Here is a 20,753-nt window from a genome sequence, read left to right on the forward strand (position 1 = left end):
GCAGATAGAGGTTCGGTATCATTTTTATATCCCTGCCGTATAAAACTTTGTTTTTAGTCATAAAGAGGTTGAGAACACAGGCCCTATTTTAACACAGTTTTAATTGGTCTTTAAGAAATGAAACAGGCAATCAGAATTTCGTTCACAAAGCGCGCAAAGAGCAGCAACGTAAACTCAGAATAACCCGAAAAAGAAAGGAAGACGAGCTCGGCAAATGGTTTCAGTAGATCAAAGCGAGGTGCTGCTGAAGTCACTTGCAATTATAAGAATTAGCCTGCCCTGGCCCTCCACTGCTAATCAGAGTCGGTGGTGATATGTTTATGTCCTCATGCAATCAGACGACCAGTTGGAGAGCCCGGGCACCCAGGACTCAATAGGGCTAATCATCATCAGTTCCCATTGCCATTTAAAAGGTGAGATGATCTGCGATTAAACCAGTGCTTAAGAAAAGAGATTTTTTTTCTTCCCACCCTATGCGACTTTGATCAGGGACAAATTACTTTTCAAAAAGCGCACAGTAAAATTTGTGCTTTATTTAGTTTCTAAAAAAAGAAAGAAAGAAAAAAGCACACGTTGTTTTAATTGGCATATGGCCAGCAAAAGAGATTAAAGTTTATAGATTTATAGATTTAGATTTGGGGATTACCGGTAGTAACTTTAGCCACTGTGAGTCTGTGTCCACACTGAAGTTGACCTTACAAACGGCTTTTATCTGAATCTAATTTCGCAAGCAGCATCTCTCTCTCGCTCTCTCTCTACCTCGCTTGCTCTCTCTCCGGGGAGCGATTGTCGTGGCACTTCTTCTTTCTGAAGCCAAACGCATTGTTTTTAGCCGCGGAGAATGGGAGAAACATCTGCCTCTCCTCCCTCCCGACTCTGATGCCCATCGGTCCCAATATTTCAACAAAAGCCACCGTTGTTTTATGCTGTCCCTTGAATCCAGAGTAATTACTTATCATCAATCAAAATTAATAATAGCTGATTGGGTTGGTGTGGTCAACGATTATAGAAGGGGAAGGGCTGGAACAGTCTCTCACACCGTTTTGCAGTCAATGGTGAACCTGGCAAAAGGGGAGGAGGGCTTGAGGAGGGGTGGATGAGGGGGGTGACTCGTCTATTTGGTCTCCACTGGGAAACTACCGCCTCTCAAGACGGCCAAAAAGTCAGAGGCTGAATAAGGAAATGAAGCGTAATTTGAGGAAGATGGATGAGCCCCCAGGGAAACACCCCCTTTTCATTCTTCTTGTATTGCAGATGATAACCAATGCGCTCTCGCCCTCTCTTTCCTCGCGCACACACACACTGTGCATCAGAGAGGGGTGAAGGGAGGAGTTGGAAAGAGGGGACAGATAGAAAGAGGGAGCGTGTGTTTATGTCTCAGTGTGTGACAAATAAGAGGGAAAGGGTAGCGCTGGTGCACACAACAAAGCGTCCGACTGACTGAAGCATTTAGAGCGCAGATATCCGAAGAAGAGGTCTACTTCCAGGGATGACAACACAGCAGAGGATCTACTTTCAATTCACGCTCTCTTTAAACTGAAAGTTTTGCTCGTCGTCGACGGAAGGACATTTGCTTTCAAGTTTTCACCGAACAAAAGTGTTTGCCTGCAAAATGCAGCGACCAGGCGGGCAAGGGACGGCGTTTTCAATCGATTCCCTGATAGGGACCCCTCAGCCCAGACCGGGACACCTGCTCTACACGGGCTATCCTATGTTCATGCCATACAGACCTTTGGTTATCCCACAAGCTTTATCCCATTCTCCTTTATCGTCTGGTATACCTCCACTCGCGCCATTGGCTTCTTTTGCGGGACGACTCACCAACACGTTCTGTGCCAGTTTGGGACAGGGGGTGCCGTCCATGGTTGCGCTCACAACAACGATGCCAAGTTTCTCGGATCCCCCGGACAGTTTCTATCCACCACAAGAGTTGCCTGGTCCACGTTTAAGCGCTGCCGACCCGGGAGCGAGAAGGCAAGAAAGCCCACACTCCGAGGAGCTGCACAGCCGGGACAAGAGCTCTGAGATGCTCAACTTCTCGGAAACTTTTCAGACAATATCAGGTAGGCTCAACCACTTCTACAAGTCATTCTCTTTCATTATATTTAAGCCTCGGGGGCTGCCGCGTAAAAGTGACCACTGTGCGTAAAATGCGATAAAGCGGAGATTAGTGGCCTCTTGGGTGAAGATGAATTAGCAGGTATAGTGTATAGTTCTAGTTAATCTCATCTTTTCACATTTAGAGCTCTTGATTAAAATGCATTTTACTAAATCCCGAGTATGCAGCATAAAGCGAAGCTTTATGAGGGAACTGCCGTTTCAGGCACGTTTGCTATTTTAAAAGGCCGTATTTGGAATGATTTCTGAACCAGTCTTTATTAAAGCATAAAACAGAGCTAAATGCCAAGAACTCCAGTCTATATGTGGATGCAGCATTTTCTAAGTTTCTCAGTTGCGGTGGAAACTTATGGAACAACTGAGTGACCACAAACAAACCGCTGATGATTCAGCATGACTGATCTGATTTTTTTCTGAAATTTTTTTCTGAAAAAAGTTCTTTCACATGATCTCTGCCAGCCTTTTTCCCCCAAAACACACCAAGTGTCGTCCAACGTTGTGAGACATCTGCAGCTGTCACCGCTGATTTGCGGGATCATAAACTATAAAATCACTAAATGCGTATGTTTGCGTGTGTTCTTTGTTTATCTTCGCATTTTAGGCGAGACCAAACTCTACAGTTCAGACGACGAGAAGCTGGACCTAAAATCAGCAGACACAGTTTGCAGCGACCGAGAGGACAGCTCCGCGGACAGCGAGAACGAAAGTTTCTCGGACGGCAACAACTGCGGCGCCCTGTCCCAGAAGAGCAAACTAAAAACGGGCTCGCAGGAGGCGCTACCGACCGGCAGCTCAGCAGGGAAGAGCCGGAGGAGACGAACAGCTTTTACCAGCGAGCAGCTACTCGAACTCGAAAAGGAGTTTCACTGTAAAAAATACCTTTCTCTGACTGAACGCTCCCAGATCGCACACGCACTCAAACTGAGCGAGGTGCAGGTGAAGATCTGGTTTCAGAACCGTAGGGCCAAGTGGAAACGGATCAAAGCGGGCAACGTCAACAACCGGTCGGGAGAACCGGTGAGAAATCCCAAAATTGTGGTCCCCATCCCGGTGCACGTCAACAGGTTCGCTGTGAGGAGTCAGCATCAACAAATAGAGCAAGGGACCAGGCCATGAACTGAGATGAAAATCCAAAAAAAAGAATATTATTAGAAACACTTGACTCTAGGTTCCACTGATTTGTTGAACGCATGAAGCACAAAAAGGATGTTCCAATTATTTTGTCTGAGGGAGAAGAGGATTTACTCACAGACAGACCAATTATTTGGCAATATGCTCTCATTTTTATTTATTGTTTCTGTTAATATGTAAATATAAATGGGTAAAAACTGGTACAAATGAGCACTATGAGATGCGACTGTAAAGATTTTTTTAAGTATTTATATGTAGGGCCAAACTGTTTTGTTGGTTATGTGCATGTCCTCATTTGATGAAGCTATTCTGGATTTATTTTTTTGTTTGTTTGTTTTGTGTTTCGTACAATTTGTTGGAGACATTTGCATGTAACTTAAGGCGTTTTTTGTTTGGCAAGTGTAGAAACCACCTTTTAAAGCTATTTGTGGAAGAACAAAAAAAATGTGAAGGAATTAACGACCAAACAAGAGACAACTGTAAAGTATATTGACCTAATAAATCGCTTTATACGAAAGCTGGAATCCAGGTTGAATCATTGTTATTAAAATGTAGAGCAACAGCTGTTGAAATCATTTGATTACGCTAAAATGAAAACAAAGGTGGCCTTTACTGTTTAAACATCACGAAAGATTATTGAACAAGTTCATTAAAAAAAAAAAACTACGGTCAGGCGGCTGTTTTGACTAAAAATATATCCTGATGAAACGTTGAAATTTTATCATAAAAAATATTTCTGTTCATTTTTTTTGGACTTAGAAGACCTTTTTAAAGCATTTTTTAGAGAGTTTCAGTGAGGCGTTAGAAGCACATTAATGTCTGTTTTTGTGTAATTTCATAGCTTCTGCTGCACATCTGTTAGTCTTAATTTCCTGAAGTTGCAAATTCTTTTAGAATCTATTAATTATTTATTTTATTTTATTTTTATTTTATTTTATTTTAGATACATCAAGGACCTGAGACGTGGAACAGTCTTTTTTAAGGTAGCAGCAGCAGTGATTGATTTCTCTTTAGGAGGCCATGTTGTCTCAACTGAACTGATGGATCCTCATTAGGCTGAGCACATTCAACACTCTGTAATGAACTTCTCTATCAGTCACTGCACCGACACAAACAGACATCAGCTCTTTAATCTCGTGGCGCTAAAAATGTTTTTTTGTAAATCGATCCAAAAAGAACTAAATATGAACAAGAAGTCATTTAATAGGACGCATTAAAGTCCGCTTTGAAGGCATAATTTATTGGTGCTGTGTCACCTAATAGATACGAGATACTTTATGCATCATTTTAATACAACTAATATCCCTCAGAAATGTCGACATCTTTCGAGATTTACTAAAATATGAAGTATTTCATCTTTTGTTTCAATGGCCGAAGTAGACGATATTTATAAGTTTGATTTCTAATGAATGTTATGATTGTAAGAAGCTATGTTGCTCCTAAAACGCGGATTTTCTTCAGGATACATACACAGACCTGTAGCTAGTAAATGCAGTTACTCGTCTTGTACTTACAGAAACAGACCTGAGCGAATAAAAGCGGTGCTAAATGAAATCAAATCGGAAATTGTACTCTACATGCCAGCAGTATTAACATAATCTCTAACCAGAAACAGCTACCCTATTACAGGAGGAAGGCTTGGTGTTTTTGTGAAAACTTTCATCACGGCCCTCGGTTTACACGCTGTCTCTGAGCTGCTTGCACAAAACCTTATGTTGGATTTTTTTTTAAACTTTATATCAGATGGTCTTCGTGATTCCAGAAAGATTCAGTAGACGTCAGATCACGTTTATTTATTTATCATTTGAAATATGATAATGGGGCAGGATTCCTCAGATAATTAATATTTCATGAAATTAAACTTTTGCCACAATAAGGTGGGTTTGGGTTTTTAAAAAAAAACTAATCTCAAATAGCAACAGACATCTATAATAATCTTTACATTTAATTTTCCTCACGCCTCTGTTGAATACAGGCTTGACCTCAGAGCATAAACAGACACTTCATGACCCGGGCACCCATGAGTAGTAAACTTTATTTCACCGTCCACCTCATGCATTAAGATTGTGACACTCACATGGGGATTCAAGGAGTGATGATCGTGTGAAGGTGCAGTGGAAGTTTGATTATGGTCCAAGAGCTGACTAACATAGTTGGTTATTTCCACGTCACTGTGCCAGAGTGCCACAGCTATTTCAGACCCCATGCATGCGCTGCATGGAGGGACTGACGATGAGGAGCCATGACAAAACTCATGATAGGCACTGGCTGTTATCACTGAGATCCTGCAGGTTTAGAGCTGTTAGTGTGGAAAGAAATAATATTGCTGTTATTATTAATGAATTATTAACGTGCAGAAGCTTTCTGGAGGAGAGTAATGTGTAGCAGACTTGAGTTTCTCGGGTTACTGTGTTAATCCATTCAAAGTTTCTAACAGTCTGTTCTTTTTAAGCCGCACATTCAGTAAACACTTCAATCTCGAGACTCCATATTCTGCCATTGTGCTACTTGAATCACAAATTGAAATATCAGAAGTTCTTTCCAGCAAAGACGTGTAACTATTCCCTCATTCCCACCTGCAGAGAGAGAGAGAGAGAGAAAGGGAGGGAGGAAAGCGAGGGAGCTCATTACTGGCTTGGTTGTGTGAGTGTGCAGGCTGCTCAGCGCCGACTGGAGGCCTGACTTCTTGGGAGGGTCCGGACGGTCGTGGCTACAGTGATGTATGGGCAGATGCATCAAATCGCACAAGATAAACAAGCGATGAGTTTCATCAGGGCCATCATAGCTTTAATTTGGCTGCCTAATGAGTCAGATCTAGTGGCGGAGATAAGAGTTGTCAGAGGCCCGGCTCTAATGAATTTCTTGCCACTTGTAATCAAGGTTGCCTGTCTGAGGGGGGATGATTAATGGAACCCTGGAGGATTCCCTCGGCCCTCAGCCTTCATTACAGCTAATGCATTCTCAGGCAAATTAACAGCAAAATGCAGGCAAAAGCCAACGGGGAAGGGGAGAAAAAGTAAGGGAAGAAGGAGGGAAAGGGAGAGAGTGATGGGAACAGAGCGTTTATATAAGACAAAGGAGTGAGAGGAGGGTGAAGAGGAAGATGGCACGGTGGGTATGAAGCAGCCAGGTTGGGCAGCAAGTAGGGAAAGAGAGGTCGCTCACTGAGAGGATGGGGAAATGAGTATGGAGACGTGGGGCAGTCAGGAAGGGCAGGGTGCAACATGGATGTACTGCTCAGACATGATGGAGCTGGAATTGATAATGGATGTTTAAGTCTGTGGGGGATTCAGGAGAGGAGAGAGGGTCAGGGCAAGAGAGGATATAATTACTGGTTAAAGAGACTGCAAGATTGAAAAGAGGAGGAAAAACAGGGAGCAACAGAACACATCCACATCAGGACAGGCAGCAAGGAACATGTAAGATAAACATTTGTTCAGTGCCACCTTGATGCAGCATTCATATCAGGACTGGGTGCATCACTCACTGCCGGTGACCTGCGGCCAAGCAGCTTCTGCATAAGGGAAGTATGGATTTAATGTTTGCAAATATGGTCTCGTCAGGTCTTTGTGTGCCCATCCATCAGCCTCAGACCCACCTCTGCAATCTCGGAGGCAATTTGTCTGAGAAGAGGTGGGCGGCAGAGAGCCCTCCTCACTGTTTAGCAAGCCCTGATGAAATATCAAAACACACGGCGGTGCAAACAAGCGCTCCAGTCTCACCACAACAAACACAAGTGGCCGGGGTCTGCCAAGACACGAGGCATGGTAATAAATTACAAGACCTTTTTTTTTCTCCCTAGGTAAGAACAGACAAGCACTAGTTTAGATATGTGCGAGTAAACCCTTTAAATTTTGACATTAAAGACCTTGAAGGTTTATAAATCTTAAATCTACAATTATTATTATTAAACAAAACACAAGAGTGTTACCTGATCTTGCAATAGTCCCACAGACTACCTTTAAAGGTTCATTTGATATCATTTTTTTACATTCCCTGGGTTTCATGGCCTGCTACCTTAATCTGAGTTAACTCTCAGCTCTTTGTAAGCTGAACTTTTCCTCCAAATAGTTGCTCATTGCTATCAAAAGCCAAACAGGAGGAATTGTTAGATATATATCTCATGATTAGTGCATAGAGGCCAAAAAGAGAAGGAGTATAAACGAAAATAAGTTCAAAGGAATGTGAGATGGATTTGATTTTTCATGACAGCAACCGAACACCTCCCATCTAATGCTGCTAAAGGATAGCTGGTGATAATGTTATTCTAAATTAGCCCTATTAATTTCCTCCCTCTGAGGAGACTCCAGAGGAAGGTCACTAATCCGCAAGGTGAAGTAAGCAAAGACAATACTACCCAATTACTAATAAGGAAGTTGGTTGAGAAAATTTGTTTTTAAGAGCTTTAAAGCGTGACATGGGGGAGTCAGTCTCCATTTCAAGGCAGCGCAGAGGGAGGAAGAGGAGAAACTAAAGAGAAACCAGGTGATAAAGAGCAAACAATGCTGGCCAACAGAAAGAGGAAGGGGATGAAGATATGCTGAGACAAGATTAGCAGGAAATAAGAAGTGGATTAGTGAGGGCTTGACTCCTCTGAACACAGATCTTTCAGTTTTCCCCACAGTGTTGTGCTGCCTGACACTAAGCCCAGCTCTTTATCTTAATCCTCTTTCAGCAACTGTTGGGGGTCCCTCGAGCAGGAAGTGAAGAGGGTGGTTCACTTACCTCGAGGCAGGCCTGGCTGAGTTGTTTCGGACACGAAGTTTGATGAAGGGACACGCAAAAGAGGAAACGCGACTTCTAATTTGAAAGAAAGCCTCACCTTCACCGTTAAGGCACAGCAAGACAAGAGATGGGAGAGACAGGAGTGTGATGGATAATGAGTGAGCGACACACACACACACACATACACAAGACAAATGCGTTGATTTCCCTAAATCCAGGGAAGGCTACATCGTTTTTATTTGAGTGTTTATTAATAGGTCAACTGTCAGCCAAGCATCCAAGCATACAACAAGTTATTCTTTAGCTTTTGATTCACGTTCTGAATGTAAAGGAATTACAATAGGAAAATGAGCAAAAAACAAAACAAAAACAAGAAAATATATTTACATACTGCATTATAAATATGTTAAATGTACATCATTATACACAAGTACCAAAGATGGTCGGTTAACGGCAAGACCAAACAGAAGTACCTTAAAAAAATATGCCAAAGAAGAAACAAACAAACAAAACAAAACATATTAAAATACGGTTTGTTGGTCAGGAAGACCGAAAACCATTTCAGTTCAGGAGTTTGTCTTCAGATAAAAGCATTAAGCTAATATTTACACTTCATCTTGTTTTCAGGGGAAAAACAGGCAGATTTCTAGTGTTTTTTTTAAATCATCTACAGTATGTAAATAAGGGTAATCACTGTACACGCTTAACTCCTCTTACTGATCCCCTTGGACAACAAAATGCACTCAATGAAACAGGTTGGTCAAGTAAAGATCAGAAATAAGGCCAGTATCACATTACAGTACTAGTAAATTCAAAGAAGTCAGTTTGATTTCTTTTGGGGATGTCTTCAAAGATTAATTTGACATTTTATTAAATATGCTTATGCGCCTCTTGCTGGGAGGAAGACAGGAAGATCGATACGACTGTTAGGTGTGCATAAACTCCAGAGCAAGAAACCCCAGAAATATAGGGACGTATGGAGTAACTTCTTTATTAAGCCTAGTTCCATCGTGGTAACGGCTCTGTAAACAAGGTGCAATGTACCTAAGTAGAACCTTTACCAAATGTGGTTGATAACTACTTCATATGGCTGCTCTGGAAAAACATCTGTACACAATCTTCCCATCAAGAAAGCAAATAAGCATATTTTTTTTTTAAATGTCAAAACTTTCCTTTACAGTATCTCCATCGCCTGGATGAACAAAACCCTCTTTTGACCCCATGGTCATTTTCAGTAGGCTCTGAAAACAGGAATACTGTAACGCAACAACGAAACCATGTAGATAAGGTACCAAGTTCATAACTTGCTCTGTAAACAAACATTCTGCCTATGTAAACACGTAAAATCAAGATGTTTTAAAACCTCACAAATGGCAGTTTAATAAAAGGAGAAATACACCCACATTGTGCCGACTCCATCTAAAGTCATTTTTACGTCCGAGTCCCACTTACTCTAAATGAGCTGGCTTATCACGTCTGTGGAATACTGTACATTTGTAATAATGCAAACTAATTATACTCGTCTCTCTATATATATGAACATCTTTGCTCATTTGAATCCCTAAATGTCTCACGTCAGTCACGTGAATGCGCGTTGTTAGCTCCCTGCTTTCGGGCTGACAGGTTCTCAGGGGGAGAGCACAGAGGTTTAAGGAGAAGGTAAAAGGCTGCTTCTCATCGACTAAGTTCAAACTTCTTATAAGGAATAAGGCAAAGGAAGAAGAACTACTTTTTACAGTGGTCTGTACATTGTTACACAGTTATGATCCCAAATCGTCACTGACAGTTTCTGTCTCCTCTCTGGCGTCCTTTCAACAACAGAAATGCCCACGAACACGCGAGCACAGACGTATCGTAGCGTTGTGTACGGACGCACGCGCGCGCGCGCACACACACAGTACCAGTATATGCATTTCACAGCAACAACAGAGGAAGTCTTCTTTAGAGTACCAAATACGACAGCCTTCGGCCCCAGGAGGCGAGTGGATATTCCAGGACGCTCACGGGATGAAATTGCGCGAATCTGTGTCAATTATCAACACAATCTTGTCATTTGGGAAATTACTCCAACAAAAAGATTGTAATGGCACAATTTCACTGCTTTAATCAAACCTTTGAATCTGAATGAATTCTGATTGAAGAGGAACGCGTACAAAGCCATGTGGCTCACTGGTCATAAAACATTATGCCCTTTAATTCCTTTGTAGTCACGGACACTTTTACCCGAGCATCACAATAAGGGTGGCGAAGGAAATGACTCAATTTCACCCGATAGGAATTGTGCAATCAACTCCTTTATGATGATCTGAATCCATTTCCCTGTAAATTAAGTATCTAAATCATTTGGACTCTTTAACTATAATTGCTTTGCCTTTGTATATGAATAGTATGTCAAGAGTTTGATAGCTGTGTTGAAGACATGCATCATTACGAAAGCCTGCAACAGCCACTGATATCAAGAGAGATTTAGTTTCTTTCCCACATCAGTGTTTTGTCACTTCTAAAACTATTCTTTACAGTTTTATGTTATTACACTTAGGATTGGAAATTTGAAGGAAGTTTCTCATTCACACTGTATAATCAGTTCACATCGCAGAAGGGGAAGACATAAAAAGGAAATGTTCAAGCATTAAGGAAATGCTTTTCGTAGAGTAGGTATGAATGCCAAAGTAAGTCATTTGTTTGGTTGACGCTTAAAAAACAAAAAAGCTTAAAGCTCATCGTGATCACTTCAGACCGAGATTGAATAAATTTAACAAACAACAGGAATAAAAAATAATAATATAAAATAAACAATGTACAATGTCCGAAACCCCAAACGCTCCCGCTTCTGTCAGCGCGGTGGAATATCTGCAGTAGGTCCGTCACTCCTGATACCTATCCGTGCGTACTGGTTTTGGGTTACACAGTGTGAGAAACAGAGGAGGAAGTACTGGGAGGAGACACGGGTGGGTTTAGGTGGGTGCTCGTCTGCAGCTGCTTTCTGGCTCCTACATGATGCTGATACTGCGGTTGAGCTCACACTGGGCGTTGTTGTTGTTGATGTTGGGGTTGCGGCGGCTCATGTTGGGTGTGGGCACAGAGGTCAGGCTGCTGGTGTCGTTGGGGCAACCGTGTTGGAGTAATATGTCCGCGCACTCCTGGCTCACAGCCCGCCGAGCGTAGGACAGCGGCGTTTGGCCGCGGGCATCTCGGCTTTTCACATCCACACCGTACTGTGGGAGAGAATGGTTGGCAAGAAAAGAACAAAGGCCAAATTTAGGACATAAGCATAAAGTACAAGTAACTACACGTTATTTTTGGCACGTCCTCTGGAATTAATGCTTATGATTTAGGCTCATTGATTAGATTTAGTAATAATGTGATACGTTTTTGATTTCCCTGAAAGCACTCTGTGAAAAGCCCTTTTTTGGTGGGGTGGTACAGTACTGTGCAGTCTTGAGCCATCCTCCACCCCCCATTTCTTTGTATTTTGCTAAGAAAGTTGGAAATACAGCATATAAGAAAGACGTTGTTACATCTGAACAAGCACAAAAGCCAACATTTGGTATGAACACCTGTATGTATGACACAGCCTCTATTAGGCAAGCTTTGTACATTGTAATGACCTCCTTATGTACTGAGACCTGTTAGGGCTGATTTTCAGTCCAGTTCTTGTATACACTGTTTTCTCCTTATCTCCTCTGTACATAGTGATGATGACTAATTAAAAAATGGTTCTTTGCTAAGTTGTGAGTGCCGTTTTTATACTTGAATATACTATAATATACTTGAAAATACTAATATTCTATAATATTTTGCCTCCTACATTTGCCTTCCCCCAAGGTTCTCCTCTTTTTTTTCACATTGCCAAATGAATTCTTCCATGTTGTGAAATTATGCCCAGTTACTCACTGAAATACCTCTGTTGTCCATCCAATTCAAAATGCCACCTAATACTAAGTACTTAAGTGCTACTATTTATACCAAAACATACAATGAAACAGTAGTTTGTGTAGATTTCCAGATAATTTCCCCTAAAATCCCTTTTGAATTACTTTAAAATCATTTAATAAGTAAATTTAAAAATATTTTTTCCATGACTGACAGTTGCAAATGCTCTGCTGTGAAAGCAGAATTCACTGCTTCAAATGTTCATCCACCTTTAACAATGCTCCCAACAACGCTCAGTGGAGCCCACTCACCCAGATGAGCAGCTGTGTGATGACTACATTGGCCATAGCGCACGAGAGGTGCAGAGCGGTGCGTCCATCTCCATCCCCGTAGGTCTCATTAACCTCCTCCTTGGTGCCATGGGCCAGCAGCAGCACCACCAACCTTAGGTCATCCTCCACCACCGCCCGAAGCAGCTGCTGCCCCAGAGGCACATCTGACTGGGGCAGTCCCACCAGGAACAGCTTCTGCTCGTACTTGGCTCGGATCCAGCGCTCCTTCTCTTCCCTGGAGGGAAGGAAATGACAGGGGCAACGCAGGTCAGGCAGGGTGAAACATGACGAACACGCTATGAGCAATTTCGCACCCAAGTTAAAGAACTTTCTCGAAACGTATCTCATAATTCAGAGGCCTTGACGTAAAGGCAAAGACATGTACAAAAGGAGAAATGCAGACACACAGGGGAAATATTAGAGTAATTGGCCTAAGAGACTCACCGGAGTGCAGTGACATTTCTAAATTATTAGAGCACAGGAAAGTGACTAGCCTTCACTATCACAGTGGGAAATAATACAGCAAGATGTGCTGGAAAGATGAGAGAATGCCAAAGGGTGTGACGCTTTGGGCAATATTCCAGTTTCTAGTGATTGTGGTCGTCAGCATGACCGTTAAAGCCTGGCCAGCTTTCTAAAGGTTACACATCCTGAACAGCATGTCTGCTGTGGACAATACGGGAAGGCGGGGGACGTATTTTTATCAGCACTGTCGGCTGTCAGTCTGAACTGGTGGATCCCCTCCACAAAAGAGGCAGTGTGTCTCAGAGCCCCAGTCTCCCTTGGGGTGGCTGGGCCCTGAGTCAGATCGATGGGGCTGAATGGCAGCCAGAAAGGGACAGTGGGATGTGGGGCTCCTTCACTCCAGCCCGCAGCAGAGAATAGAGGATGAGGGAAGGCTCCATCCTCTATCACCAGGCAGAATTCTATCTATTGCTCTCCATCTTGACCCCCCATTTCATTCTGTGCCCACATACAAACTGTACAAATAGGAAAGGGGGAGAAAAAAAAATCAATATCAATACGCGAATGACTGAGCATGCCCAGTGTGGTACTAACCCGGTGACCCTGTCAGTCGGTGTGATAAGAGGAGCAAAAAGAGGCTGTTGTTTGGATTTGTGGGTGAGTGACAGAACGGGGAAGGTTTGTAAGGATAAGTTAAAGCAGCAACGCTGGCTAGAGTGACAAGGCTCTCGTGGGACTCTCTATCAGCGGGTCGAGGCATAGCAGCAAGTACAAATGGACACTCTAACTCAATTCAACTGTATTTCATCATCAAATAATGGCCAGCTTTCATCATCATTTATTAAAAAATTACCTTTGGATGAGAAGTGGAAGAATCTGTCTCTACACAGTGAATAACATTGTGTATGTATCAGCTTACTATAAAGACCTGGTTTACACAAATGAAGTAAGTCAGTTCTACATGCTCTGGTTTAAGCTACCCATCATGTAAGATTACATTTGTGAGTTTTGTTAGTTTATCTGTTAATATTTTCCACTCTGTAGGTCCCTCGCCAATTTCCCCACAAACTGAAATGCCCAAACATAGCTCACAAATATTTTTTTTTCTTTCCCGAACAGCTGGATATTTCTTGGACAGATTAAAAATCTGTGGGTTAATAATAATAATAATAATATTTTTATTTGTATAGCACTTTTCAAAAAATAGGGTGCTTCACAGTATTAATAAAACTTACGCAGTGAAGATAAGTACATATATTGAAACATACAGACACGTAAACAGACTTACGGTCAGACACACATACGTGAAAATAGTTGCAAAAAAATGGCCGAAAATAAAAGGGGAAAAGTTTAAGGGAGCGCTAACCAATAAAAAGTCAATTAAAGCAAATAATAAACTTTTGAAGCACACACTAATTTATATCAGCAGAAGTGCATTCCCTGTGTTCATCATAGGAAAGGAACGTTTATACAAAGTGCTTTCCATCAACAGTGCAGCTCTATGGTATGGTCAAATTTTTGGCTACGCAGATACTGAAAAGGATAATTTCACTGTTGTTTTTAATCTATTCACAGTATTTTAGCAACAGATCCTGTTAGCGACATCTCAATCAGAAACAACCATTTTAAAAACAGCAACCAAACTTCGCCACTACTTTTTATTGCCTTAGCAGCCCGGTGTCGAGGCTGCCGACTTACCGCAGACAGCAACTGTGTTCAGACTCATATGTCAGCTGCCAGGCTTACTTCACAAAGCAGTCAGTCTTGCACAGAGCAGCCTGGCACCCGCCCTAACTACAGGAGTTAAGGATGTGATGAAAAAGGGGCAAGTCTTCTTCTATCAGCACCCAAGCAGAGATTGATTAACTGCAAAAAAACCCAGCAGCTCATAAAGCTACTTAGCCCGCATCTCAAAACAGCCTTAAAGTAATTGCTCCTATAGACACATGGGTACATTTTTTTTTCATTATGACCTCAAAGGGAATGTGGTAATGTAATGTAATGTAATGTAATGCAGCAATGACGGAGAAAGCCCCCCCCCCCCCCGCTACAGCATAAGCAAATCTTTTCTTTAGGCAGAGGGTATTCTGTGAACAACAATACAGCCCTAATAGCAGGCAATTGCTGTGGCTCAGTTTTATGGTGTAAGACCTCCATCAATCCCTACTCAGTCATTATGTGGGGACAAGCCGGTTAGCAAATCAATTGGCCTCAGAATCGGTGGTCTGCTCAGAACAGGAAGGGGCCGTCCTGCCGTCCACCATTATTTCCCTTCTTTACAGCCAAAGACATTTAAGTTTGTCAGAAATCTGACTGACTGGCTGTAATCCCGAAGGCAAACTCTACAACCTTTAACAAAAATCCGAGCAGGGTTAAAAACAACCTGTTGTCCAAAGTTTGCTTCAGAGAGCTGGACGCTGAATGAGATGCTGAATCCGTAAAGCCCAGTGAATTGATATGAGCTAAATGAGGCAGAAAGTTAGCACCAAGATGTGAAAACAAAAAGGCTGAGGAGAGCCATTAGGAAGACGTCAACAACTCAGAAAGGAGCCCTGAGGGCACTTTGTTAGCCCTCACTACGAAATCAGCCCTGGAGACCTGCAGAAAAAGGCCTCGCTCACTGCTGATGCTGTGCTTTAAATTCAGCAAGAATAGACAGACCAGAAAAAAAAGCTAGAACAGCCAGGCAGTGGTTTAAAAACAAAAAAACCTCAGCTGCTGCCACTTGAAAGAGTGTGAAAGGAAGTGAAATGGTAATCCCGCCTCTGTCTTTTGTTTGAAATTGAAAAACAATCCAAACAGAGGCAGGGTTTAGACAGTCGGGGGGGGGGGGGGGGGGGGGGGAAACTGAGACCCTTGAAAAGGACACTTCCTCACCGCAGGAGGAAGAAAAATAAAATCAGCAGATTTCGCATGTCAAAGTGCCAGGACAGAGTAGCAGGGGAGGTAAAGAGGGAAAGGAGAGTGAGCTTCACAGCATGGGGGGGAATTTTGAAAATTGAACTGATGGTTAGTTCTCTATATACGAGCAGACATCTAAGCACACAGACACTAATTTCCCCACCCAGGCTCGAGCACATAGTTGTTCTAAATTTCTCTGTCGCTTAGGGATTAGAGGGGATCTTAAGGTTCCCAATAAAAATGCCTGCGCCTCCAACCAAAAAAAGAAGAGGTGTTTGCTTCGCCGCAAACTTCCTCCGTCATCCAGAGTTATCTCACGGCCGATCACTGCTGTTTAACTTTCTTTCGCTGGCTTTGATTCCAATGTAATCTTTGGGCAAACATCAAAACACTTACTGACTCTAAAGTGGAAATGGGATTCCTGCTTAGAGCTGGTGTCCCCTTTCATTTTCCTATGCGAAGCCCACCTAGATAAAAGCAGCCTTAACAGTGGAGAAAGGCCTCTTTTATAATTCTATTAGAGCTCCGTCCCTCCAGCTCTCCGTTGAGCAATGGATTCTGACCCTGACTTAATTAAGTGGCAAATGGCAGAATGATTCTCCTAAATCCAGCCCACGGAGTCAAGAACACATGACTGAATTCAAATAAAGAGGAACAAACAAGGATAATTAGTCAAGCCTGAAAGACAAAGGCAAGCAGGAATTTATAGGAAGGGAAGGGAAACTGAGACAAAGCGGGTGGAGCCAACGGTGGAGGAGCCACAGGAATGACCAATCTGAGTGCCTGCAATAGTGGTGCCTTGGCCTGGAGGAACAGGAGGATGGCCATCGCACATCTTTCACATGCCGAGTCCTCCTAAACTATCAAAGCGTCTAAGCTCCTCCCACTCGTCCATGATCATCCAGAGTCACTGTGGATACATCAAACAGACGCACTGAAGGGTGGAAATGGCAGAGGGAAGGGTCTTTGGGTTTGACCAGCCTGAACAGACTTCACAGTGGGGGTGGGCAACTTGTATGGGACCAATTCCCATGCAGCCAGCAGCTTCACTTCCACAAACCGAGGGGTGGGTGTGTGTGTGTGTGAGGGGAGAGTGAGGAAGAGGGGCAGCAGCAGAAAGACAGAGAGGGGGCTCAGAGGGAAACTACTGAGATGAACAAAAAAAAAAAAAAAGAGCACACAACAGGGAAAGAAAGCTGGGCCCCAAAGCATCAAAGGTTGCTAAGGGCAAGAAATGAAGGAGCAACACAGTAAACGCCACAGCAAGAGTGCTAAATAAGGCCTCCTATGGTCCAGCGGGTTACACTGTAGACATGGTGTGCTCTGCTCTGAGAATAACAACACAAAAGAATTAAGACAAATATTTTACAAGTGGAATTGATGCTGCTTCTCTCGCTTCAAGAGTGCGGTCTGAACAGATGACCAGAATTCAAAAGGTTGTTGTGTTGGGCTCTAAAGAAAGGCCAGTGGAAAAGCATCTGGCTGCTGTAGGCAGGCAGAGGGATGAGTTGAATATATTGTGACATTAATGAGGTTGTCAGCCTCCTCATGATGGAGTGGCTGTGTTTTTGTGCCAGCAAGACTAACACCCTTAAATGCTCATGCTGTTAACCCCTGCTGAACCCTCGCCTCACATACAAAGCTGAGGGGACGACGAGCACATGCCCCCCTTAAGTGTGCGTCCCAGTGCACGCAGGTTTTAAAAAAAAAATCTCGATCACATAAAGCAGTTGGGTTGGATTCTTTTTCTTTATTAGTCTTTATTTTTTAATGCTAACAATATTGAATCTTAATTTCATGGCTTAGGCCCCTTCTTCAATGAAGCAGTCCTTCCTCTATGTCCACCTGGCCCTGAAACCCGGTGGCATGTGGGCAATTAGTGACTACAGTACCACTTCTCCCACACAGGGCTAATTACTGACCTGTGGGTTTCATTTAGAGAGAAACAGAGGCAGAGGACATGGTAAGGCCCAGTCATTCATTTGTCTTAATTAATTACCCTTTCCTCCACCGGGGCTCCTGGCAAGGCCAACTATTCTAAAATCTCTCTGGTGAGTTGGTGTTCCCGCACTCGTAACCTGTGAGTAGCCTGGAAGCTTTGCTCCATGTTTTGGGAACTAATATGCAGCACAGAGGCCAATCTGGTGAGATCCTAAAACAGAAGTTTATGGCTGATATTATTATTATTATTTAAAGCAGCAATAAAGAACTTGGCAGGGCACGCCAAGGTGGCACTGCTGGAGCAGAAGGGGTTAAAAAAGGCAACGGGGCCAGGTTTGGAGAGGTTAGCAGTGTGATTCATTTTTATTACCACGCAGCCCCTGCAGGCGGCAGGAGTGGCAAATTATTTCTGAAACAAAGTGGAGGGCTCTCATCAGAGCTATTACCTGCCTGTGGCCGAGGGCAGCGCGGAGCCTACAGAGGGTGACAGTGAGAGGCCCACGTCAGTGAGGGATAGCCGTCCACATCCGTCCACGCTCCAGGACATCTCCCCCAAATGAGTCTTGGTGTCTTGTGTATGTGTTTCATTTTTTTGTGTGTGTGTGTGTGCACGGCAAAGGATAGGGGTAAAGTTAACCGCGAGACCTCTCCCACAGTTTCCGTAAAAATAATCTGTAGTGTTTTTCTATCACAAACATGCCACGCAATTAGAGGTGACATGCAAAACACAACGACTCCCAGGTGCTAATTAAAAGAACAACTCCCCTGCAATATGCTGACTGCAGAGATCAGCCACAATGCACAGCTCCCGCAGATTTATTATCACACATTTAACTGTATCCTGGCCAGATCTGACTTCTGCTGTTAGCATGTTGGCACTACTTGATACTGAAGAAGCTTTACCGCTCTACCAATAAATAATTATTTATAAATCTGCTGGCTGTAAGGCGTTAGCACAAGAGCAGTTTAGTTAATCGAACTGCTTTCCTTGTTTCGTTCTGGGAAGAGATCCTATAAGATGAGGACTAAAAAAACTGAAGAGAACACGAAAACCAGCAGACTTGGTGGCTCATTAGAACCTGAAAGCCCTGAGCATTTATTGGTGGATCAATAGCAGTTATAACTGCATTATAACAAGCCAAAGAGACTTTGTCTAACATGCCTATTCCAAAAATATTCAAATTTAACACCAACTTAGAAAACATTGAGAAATATTTATCTAATGATAACAAAAATCCTTTAAATGCACGCATACTGGTGCGTGGGTATTTATTTGTGAATTACATTAATTGCATTATTCTCACACGGACAAAAAAGTCTAGTTAATAGCTCATGCTTAAAAAAACAAAACTACAGCAAATAAATTACTACCATTGCAAATGATGCTTTATTGGTACCTTGCATTCTTCTGCAAAAGCAGGTAATCCTACGTACATATCCATGCATATTAACACGCTTTCTATTATGATGTCTGTAATCATTCTGTTCTACGCCAGCAATTGCACTGCTGTGCAGATCCGCGTACGACAAATCTATATATTGTGTTCTTTCGCACCCGAATATCATAAGCTAAAACAATCTTGTGGATGAGTGCTTTTAAGTTAAATCTCAAAAATGCAAAAGGGGTAAAACTAGTCTTGCAGGAGACATTCTATCAGACGCCGACTTGATATTCAGGTAGTTACTGAATCGTTTAGATTAGGTGTCACTAATGTTTAGTAGAAGTCAGGAGCCATACACCGCCTGCCTGGGTGCCATCACAAAGCTGCTGCATGTCACCGGTGTGACACAATTAAAATTCTCCCTTATGCGCGGTGCTCAATTTAAGAGAAGCACCCACAGAAGTGGCGTCAGAATTCAATAAAAATAATAAAAGAAACCGCATCCCTTTAAATTGGTTTGAATTCATCATTCAGGATAAAGCAAAATAGTCCGATGCAAAGCAGAGCAGAAAGTCCAGAGCATCTAAATGACCGGTGTCCATATATGATATTTCCAAGTTCTGTTTTTTGGCTAAAGATTAGTTATCCTGCAAATGAGATTTATTGTTTGACAGTGAAAACTAATGGAGATGCTGCTCCGGGATAAGATCGGATTTTTTAGACAATGAAGAACCTTCCTGCTTGAGGCGACGTGCGACTGACAGCGGTAGGGAGAGAAATCAACATCAATAATCTTTCATCAAGTCCACAGTGGAGCACTTTCACACAGATACCATTCAATAAACAACTGTAGGCCATCATTCAGGTCTGAACTGGCCGGAGAGTCAGAGAATGAATCCAAGAGGAAAAATAACTGAAAACTTGCTCAATGTTGCACAGATCATTTTATGTGGGCCAACTGTGAGCAGAAAAATATGCATTTCCTAAAGAAAGTAGTTCATAAAGGATACAATTTGCAGTTTTACAGCCTTATGCTGCTTTCTTATTAAGAGATCTAAGCTATAATAAGTGATTTCAAAGGTTAAACTCACAGGAAAAAAATACTATGAATTAGCAGCAATGGAGGTTACACTCATAATTAATGAAACTCCAACAGTAAGTTTTGGCATGTAGCAACAATATGTTATAAGTGTAATATTAACTGTTTATATGCCACTTTTGGCTTGTAAATAGCACCACTGTAAACAAAGTGTGCACTGGCCTAAAATGCACACATCAATCAAGCCATAGTATCACCCGAAGGTTGGAATTAGGCCGGGAACTGATGACCGTTTCCACTCATAATCACTCAAGTGCTTATTAGAGTTAGAGGTTTCAACCGATTAACCTATTTGTAGTCCAAAATACTACAAAAATAAATGACCAGCTCATCAAGCTTTCATAGCCCAACGTGACATCTTCCTAATACATTCTCTTCCACACCAACAGTTTGAATTTCACTAAACGGTTCCGGTACTTATATCGTGCTTTAGTTGAGCACTCAAACCACTTTCTACTGCAATTCACCATCTTAGTGCTTTTATGTAACATTTACACACTCAGACTCAGGGTTCAGTATTTTGCCTGAGTATATGTCGACACATGAATTGTAGGAGCTGTGGAATCGAACCTCTGACCTTCCAACCAGCAAAAGACCCGGTCTATCTCCTGAGCAACAGCTGCCCCAGTGCAATAGTCCTTTCATGTTACAAAGTAGGACCATTATAAAGTGAGAGCGGTTCATTTATGTTTAACACATTCTTGCTATTTAACATATTATACTGTCTTAATCTACTAAGCATTGGCTTAAAATGACAAAACAAAGATGTTACACCTCTACCATGTT

General features: G+C 42.5%; 2 protein-coding genes across 4 annotated transcripts in view; one reads left to right on the top strand and one right to left on the bottom strand.

The window, feature by feature from the left end:
• Positions 1-1,366: 1,366 nt before the first annotated feature.
• Positions 1,367-3,766, top strand: gbx1 (gastrulation brain homeobox 1). The gene is made up of 2 exons (XM_026149670.2): positions 1,367-2,063; positions 2,720-3,766. Exons 1-2 carry the CDS (start codon positions 1,613-1,615, stop codon positions 3,232-3,234), a joined length of 966 nt encoding a protein of 321 aa, XP_026005455.1. The 5' UTR covers positions 1,367-1,612; the 3' UTR covers positions 3,235-3,766.
• A 6,569-nt stretch (positions 3,767-10,335) lies between these two features.
• The window catches only part of agap3 (ArfGAP with GTPase domain, ankyrin repeat and PH domain 3), a 115,927-nt gene continuing 105,509 nt past the window's right edge, over positions 10,336-20,753 (bottom strand). For all 3 annotated transcript variants that reach the window (XM_026149890.2, XM_080293157.1, XM_026149889.2), the window contains exons 17-18: positions 12,159-12,414; positions 10,336-11,189 (exon numbers count right to left, since the gene is read on the bottom strand). In XM_026149890.2, coding sequence (XP_026005675.1) covers positions 10,965-11,189; positions 12,159-12,414 — 481 coding nt within the window. In that variant the 3' untranslated portion in view covers positions 10,336-10,964. The remainder of the gene's footprint in view (positions 11,190-12,158; positions 12,415-20,753) is intronic.

This window comes from Astatotilapia calliptera, chromosome 18, assembly GCF_964374335.1.
Source record: "Astatotilapia calliptera chromosome 18, fAstCal68.1, whole genome shotgun sequence".
In the NCBI taxonomy this organism is placed as follows: Eukaryota; Metazoa; Chordata; class Actinopteri; order Cichliformes; family Cichlidae; genus Astatotilapia; species Astatotilapia calliptera.

Bases quoted from the DNA above. Each gene is read 5' to 3' on its own strand.
- gbx1 (XM_026149670.2), top strand. From the start codon at position 1,613: ATGCAGCGACCAGGCGGGCAAGGGACGGCGTTTTCAATCGATTCCCTG. The intron at 2,064-2,719 runs GTAGGCTCAACC...TTCGCATTTTAG, and splicing joins AACTTTTCAGACAATATCAG to GCGAGACCAAACTCTACAGT.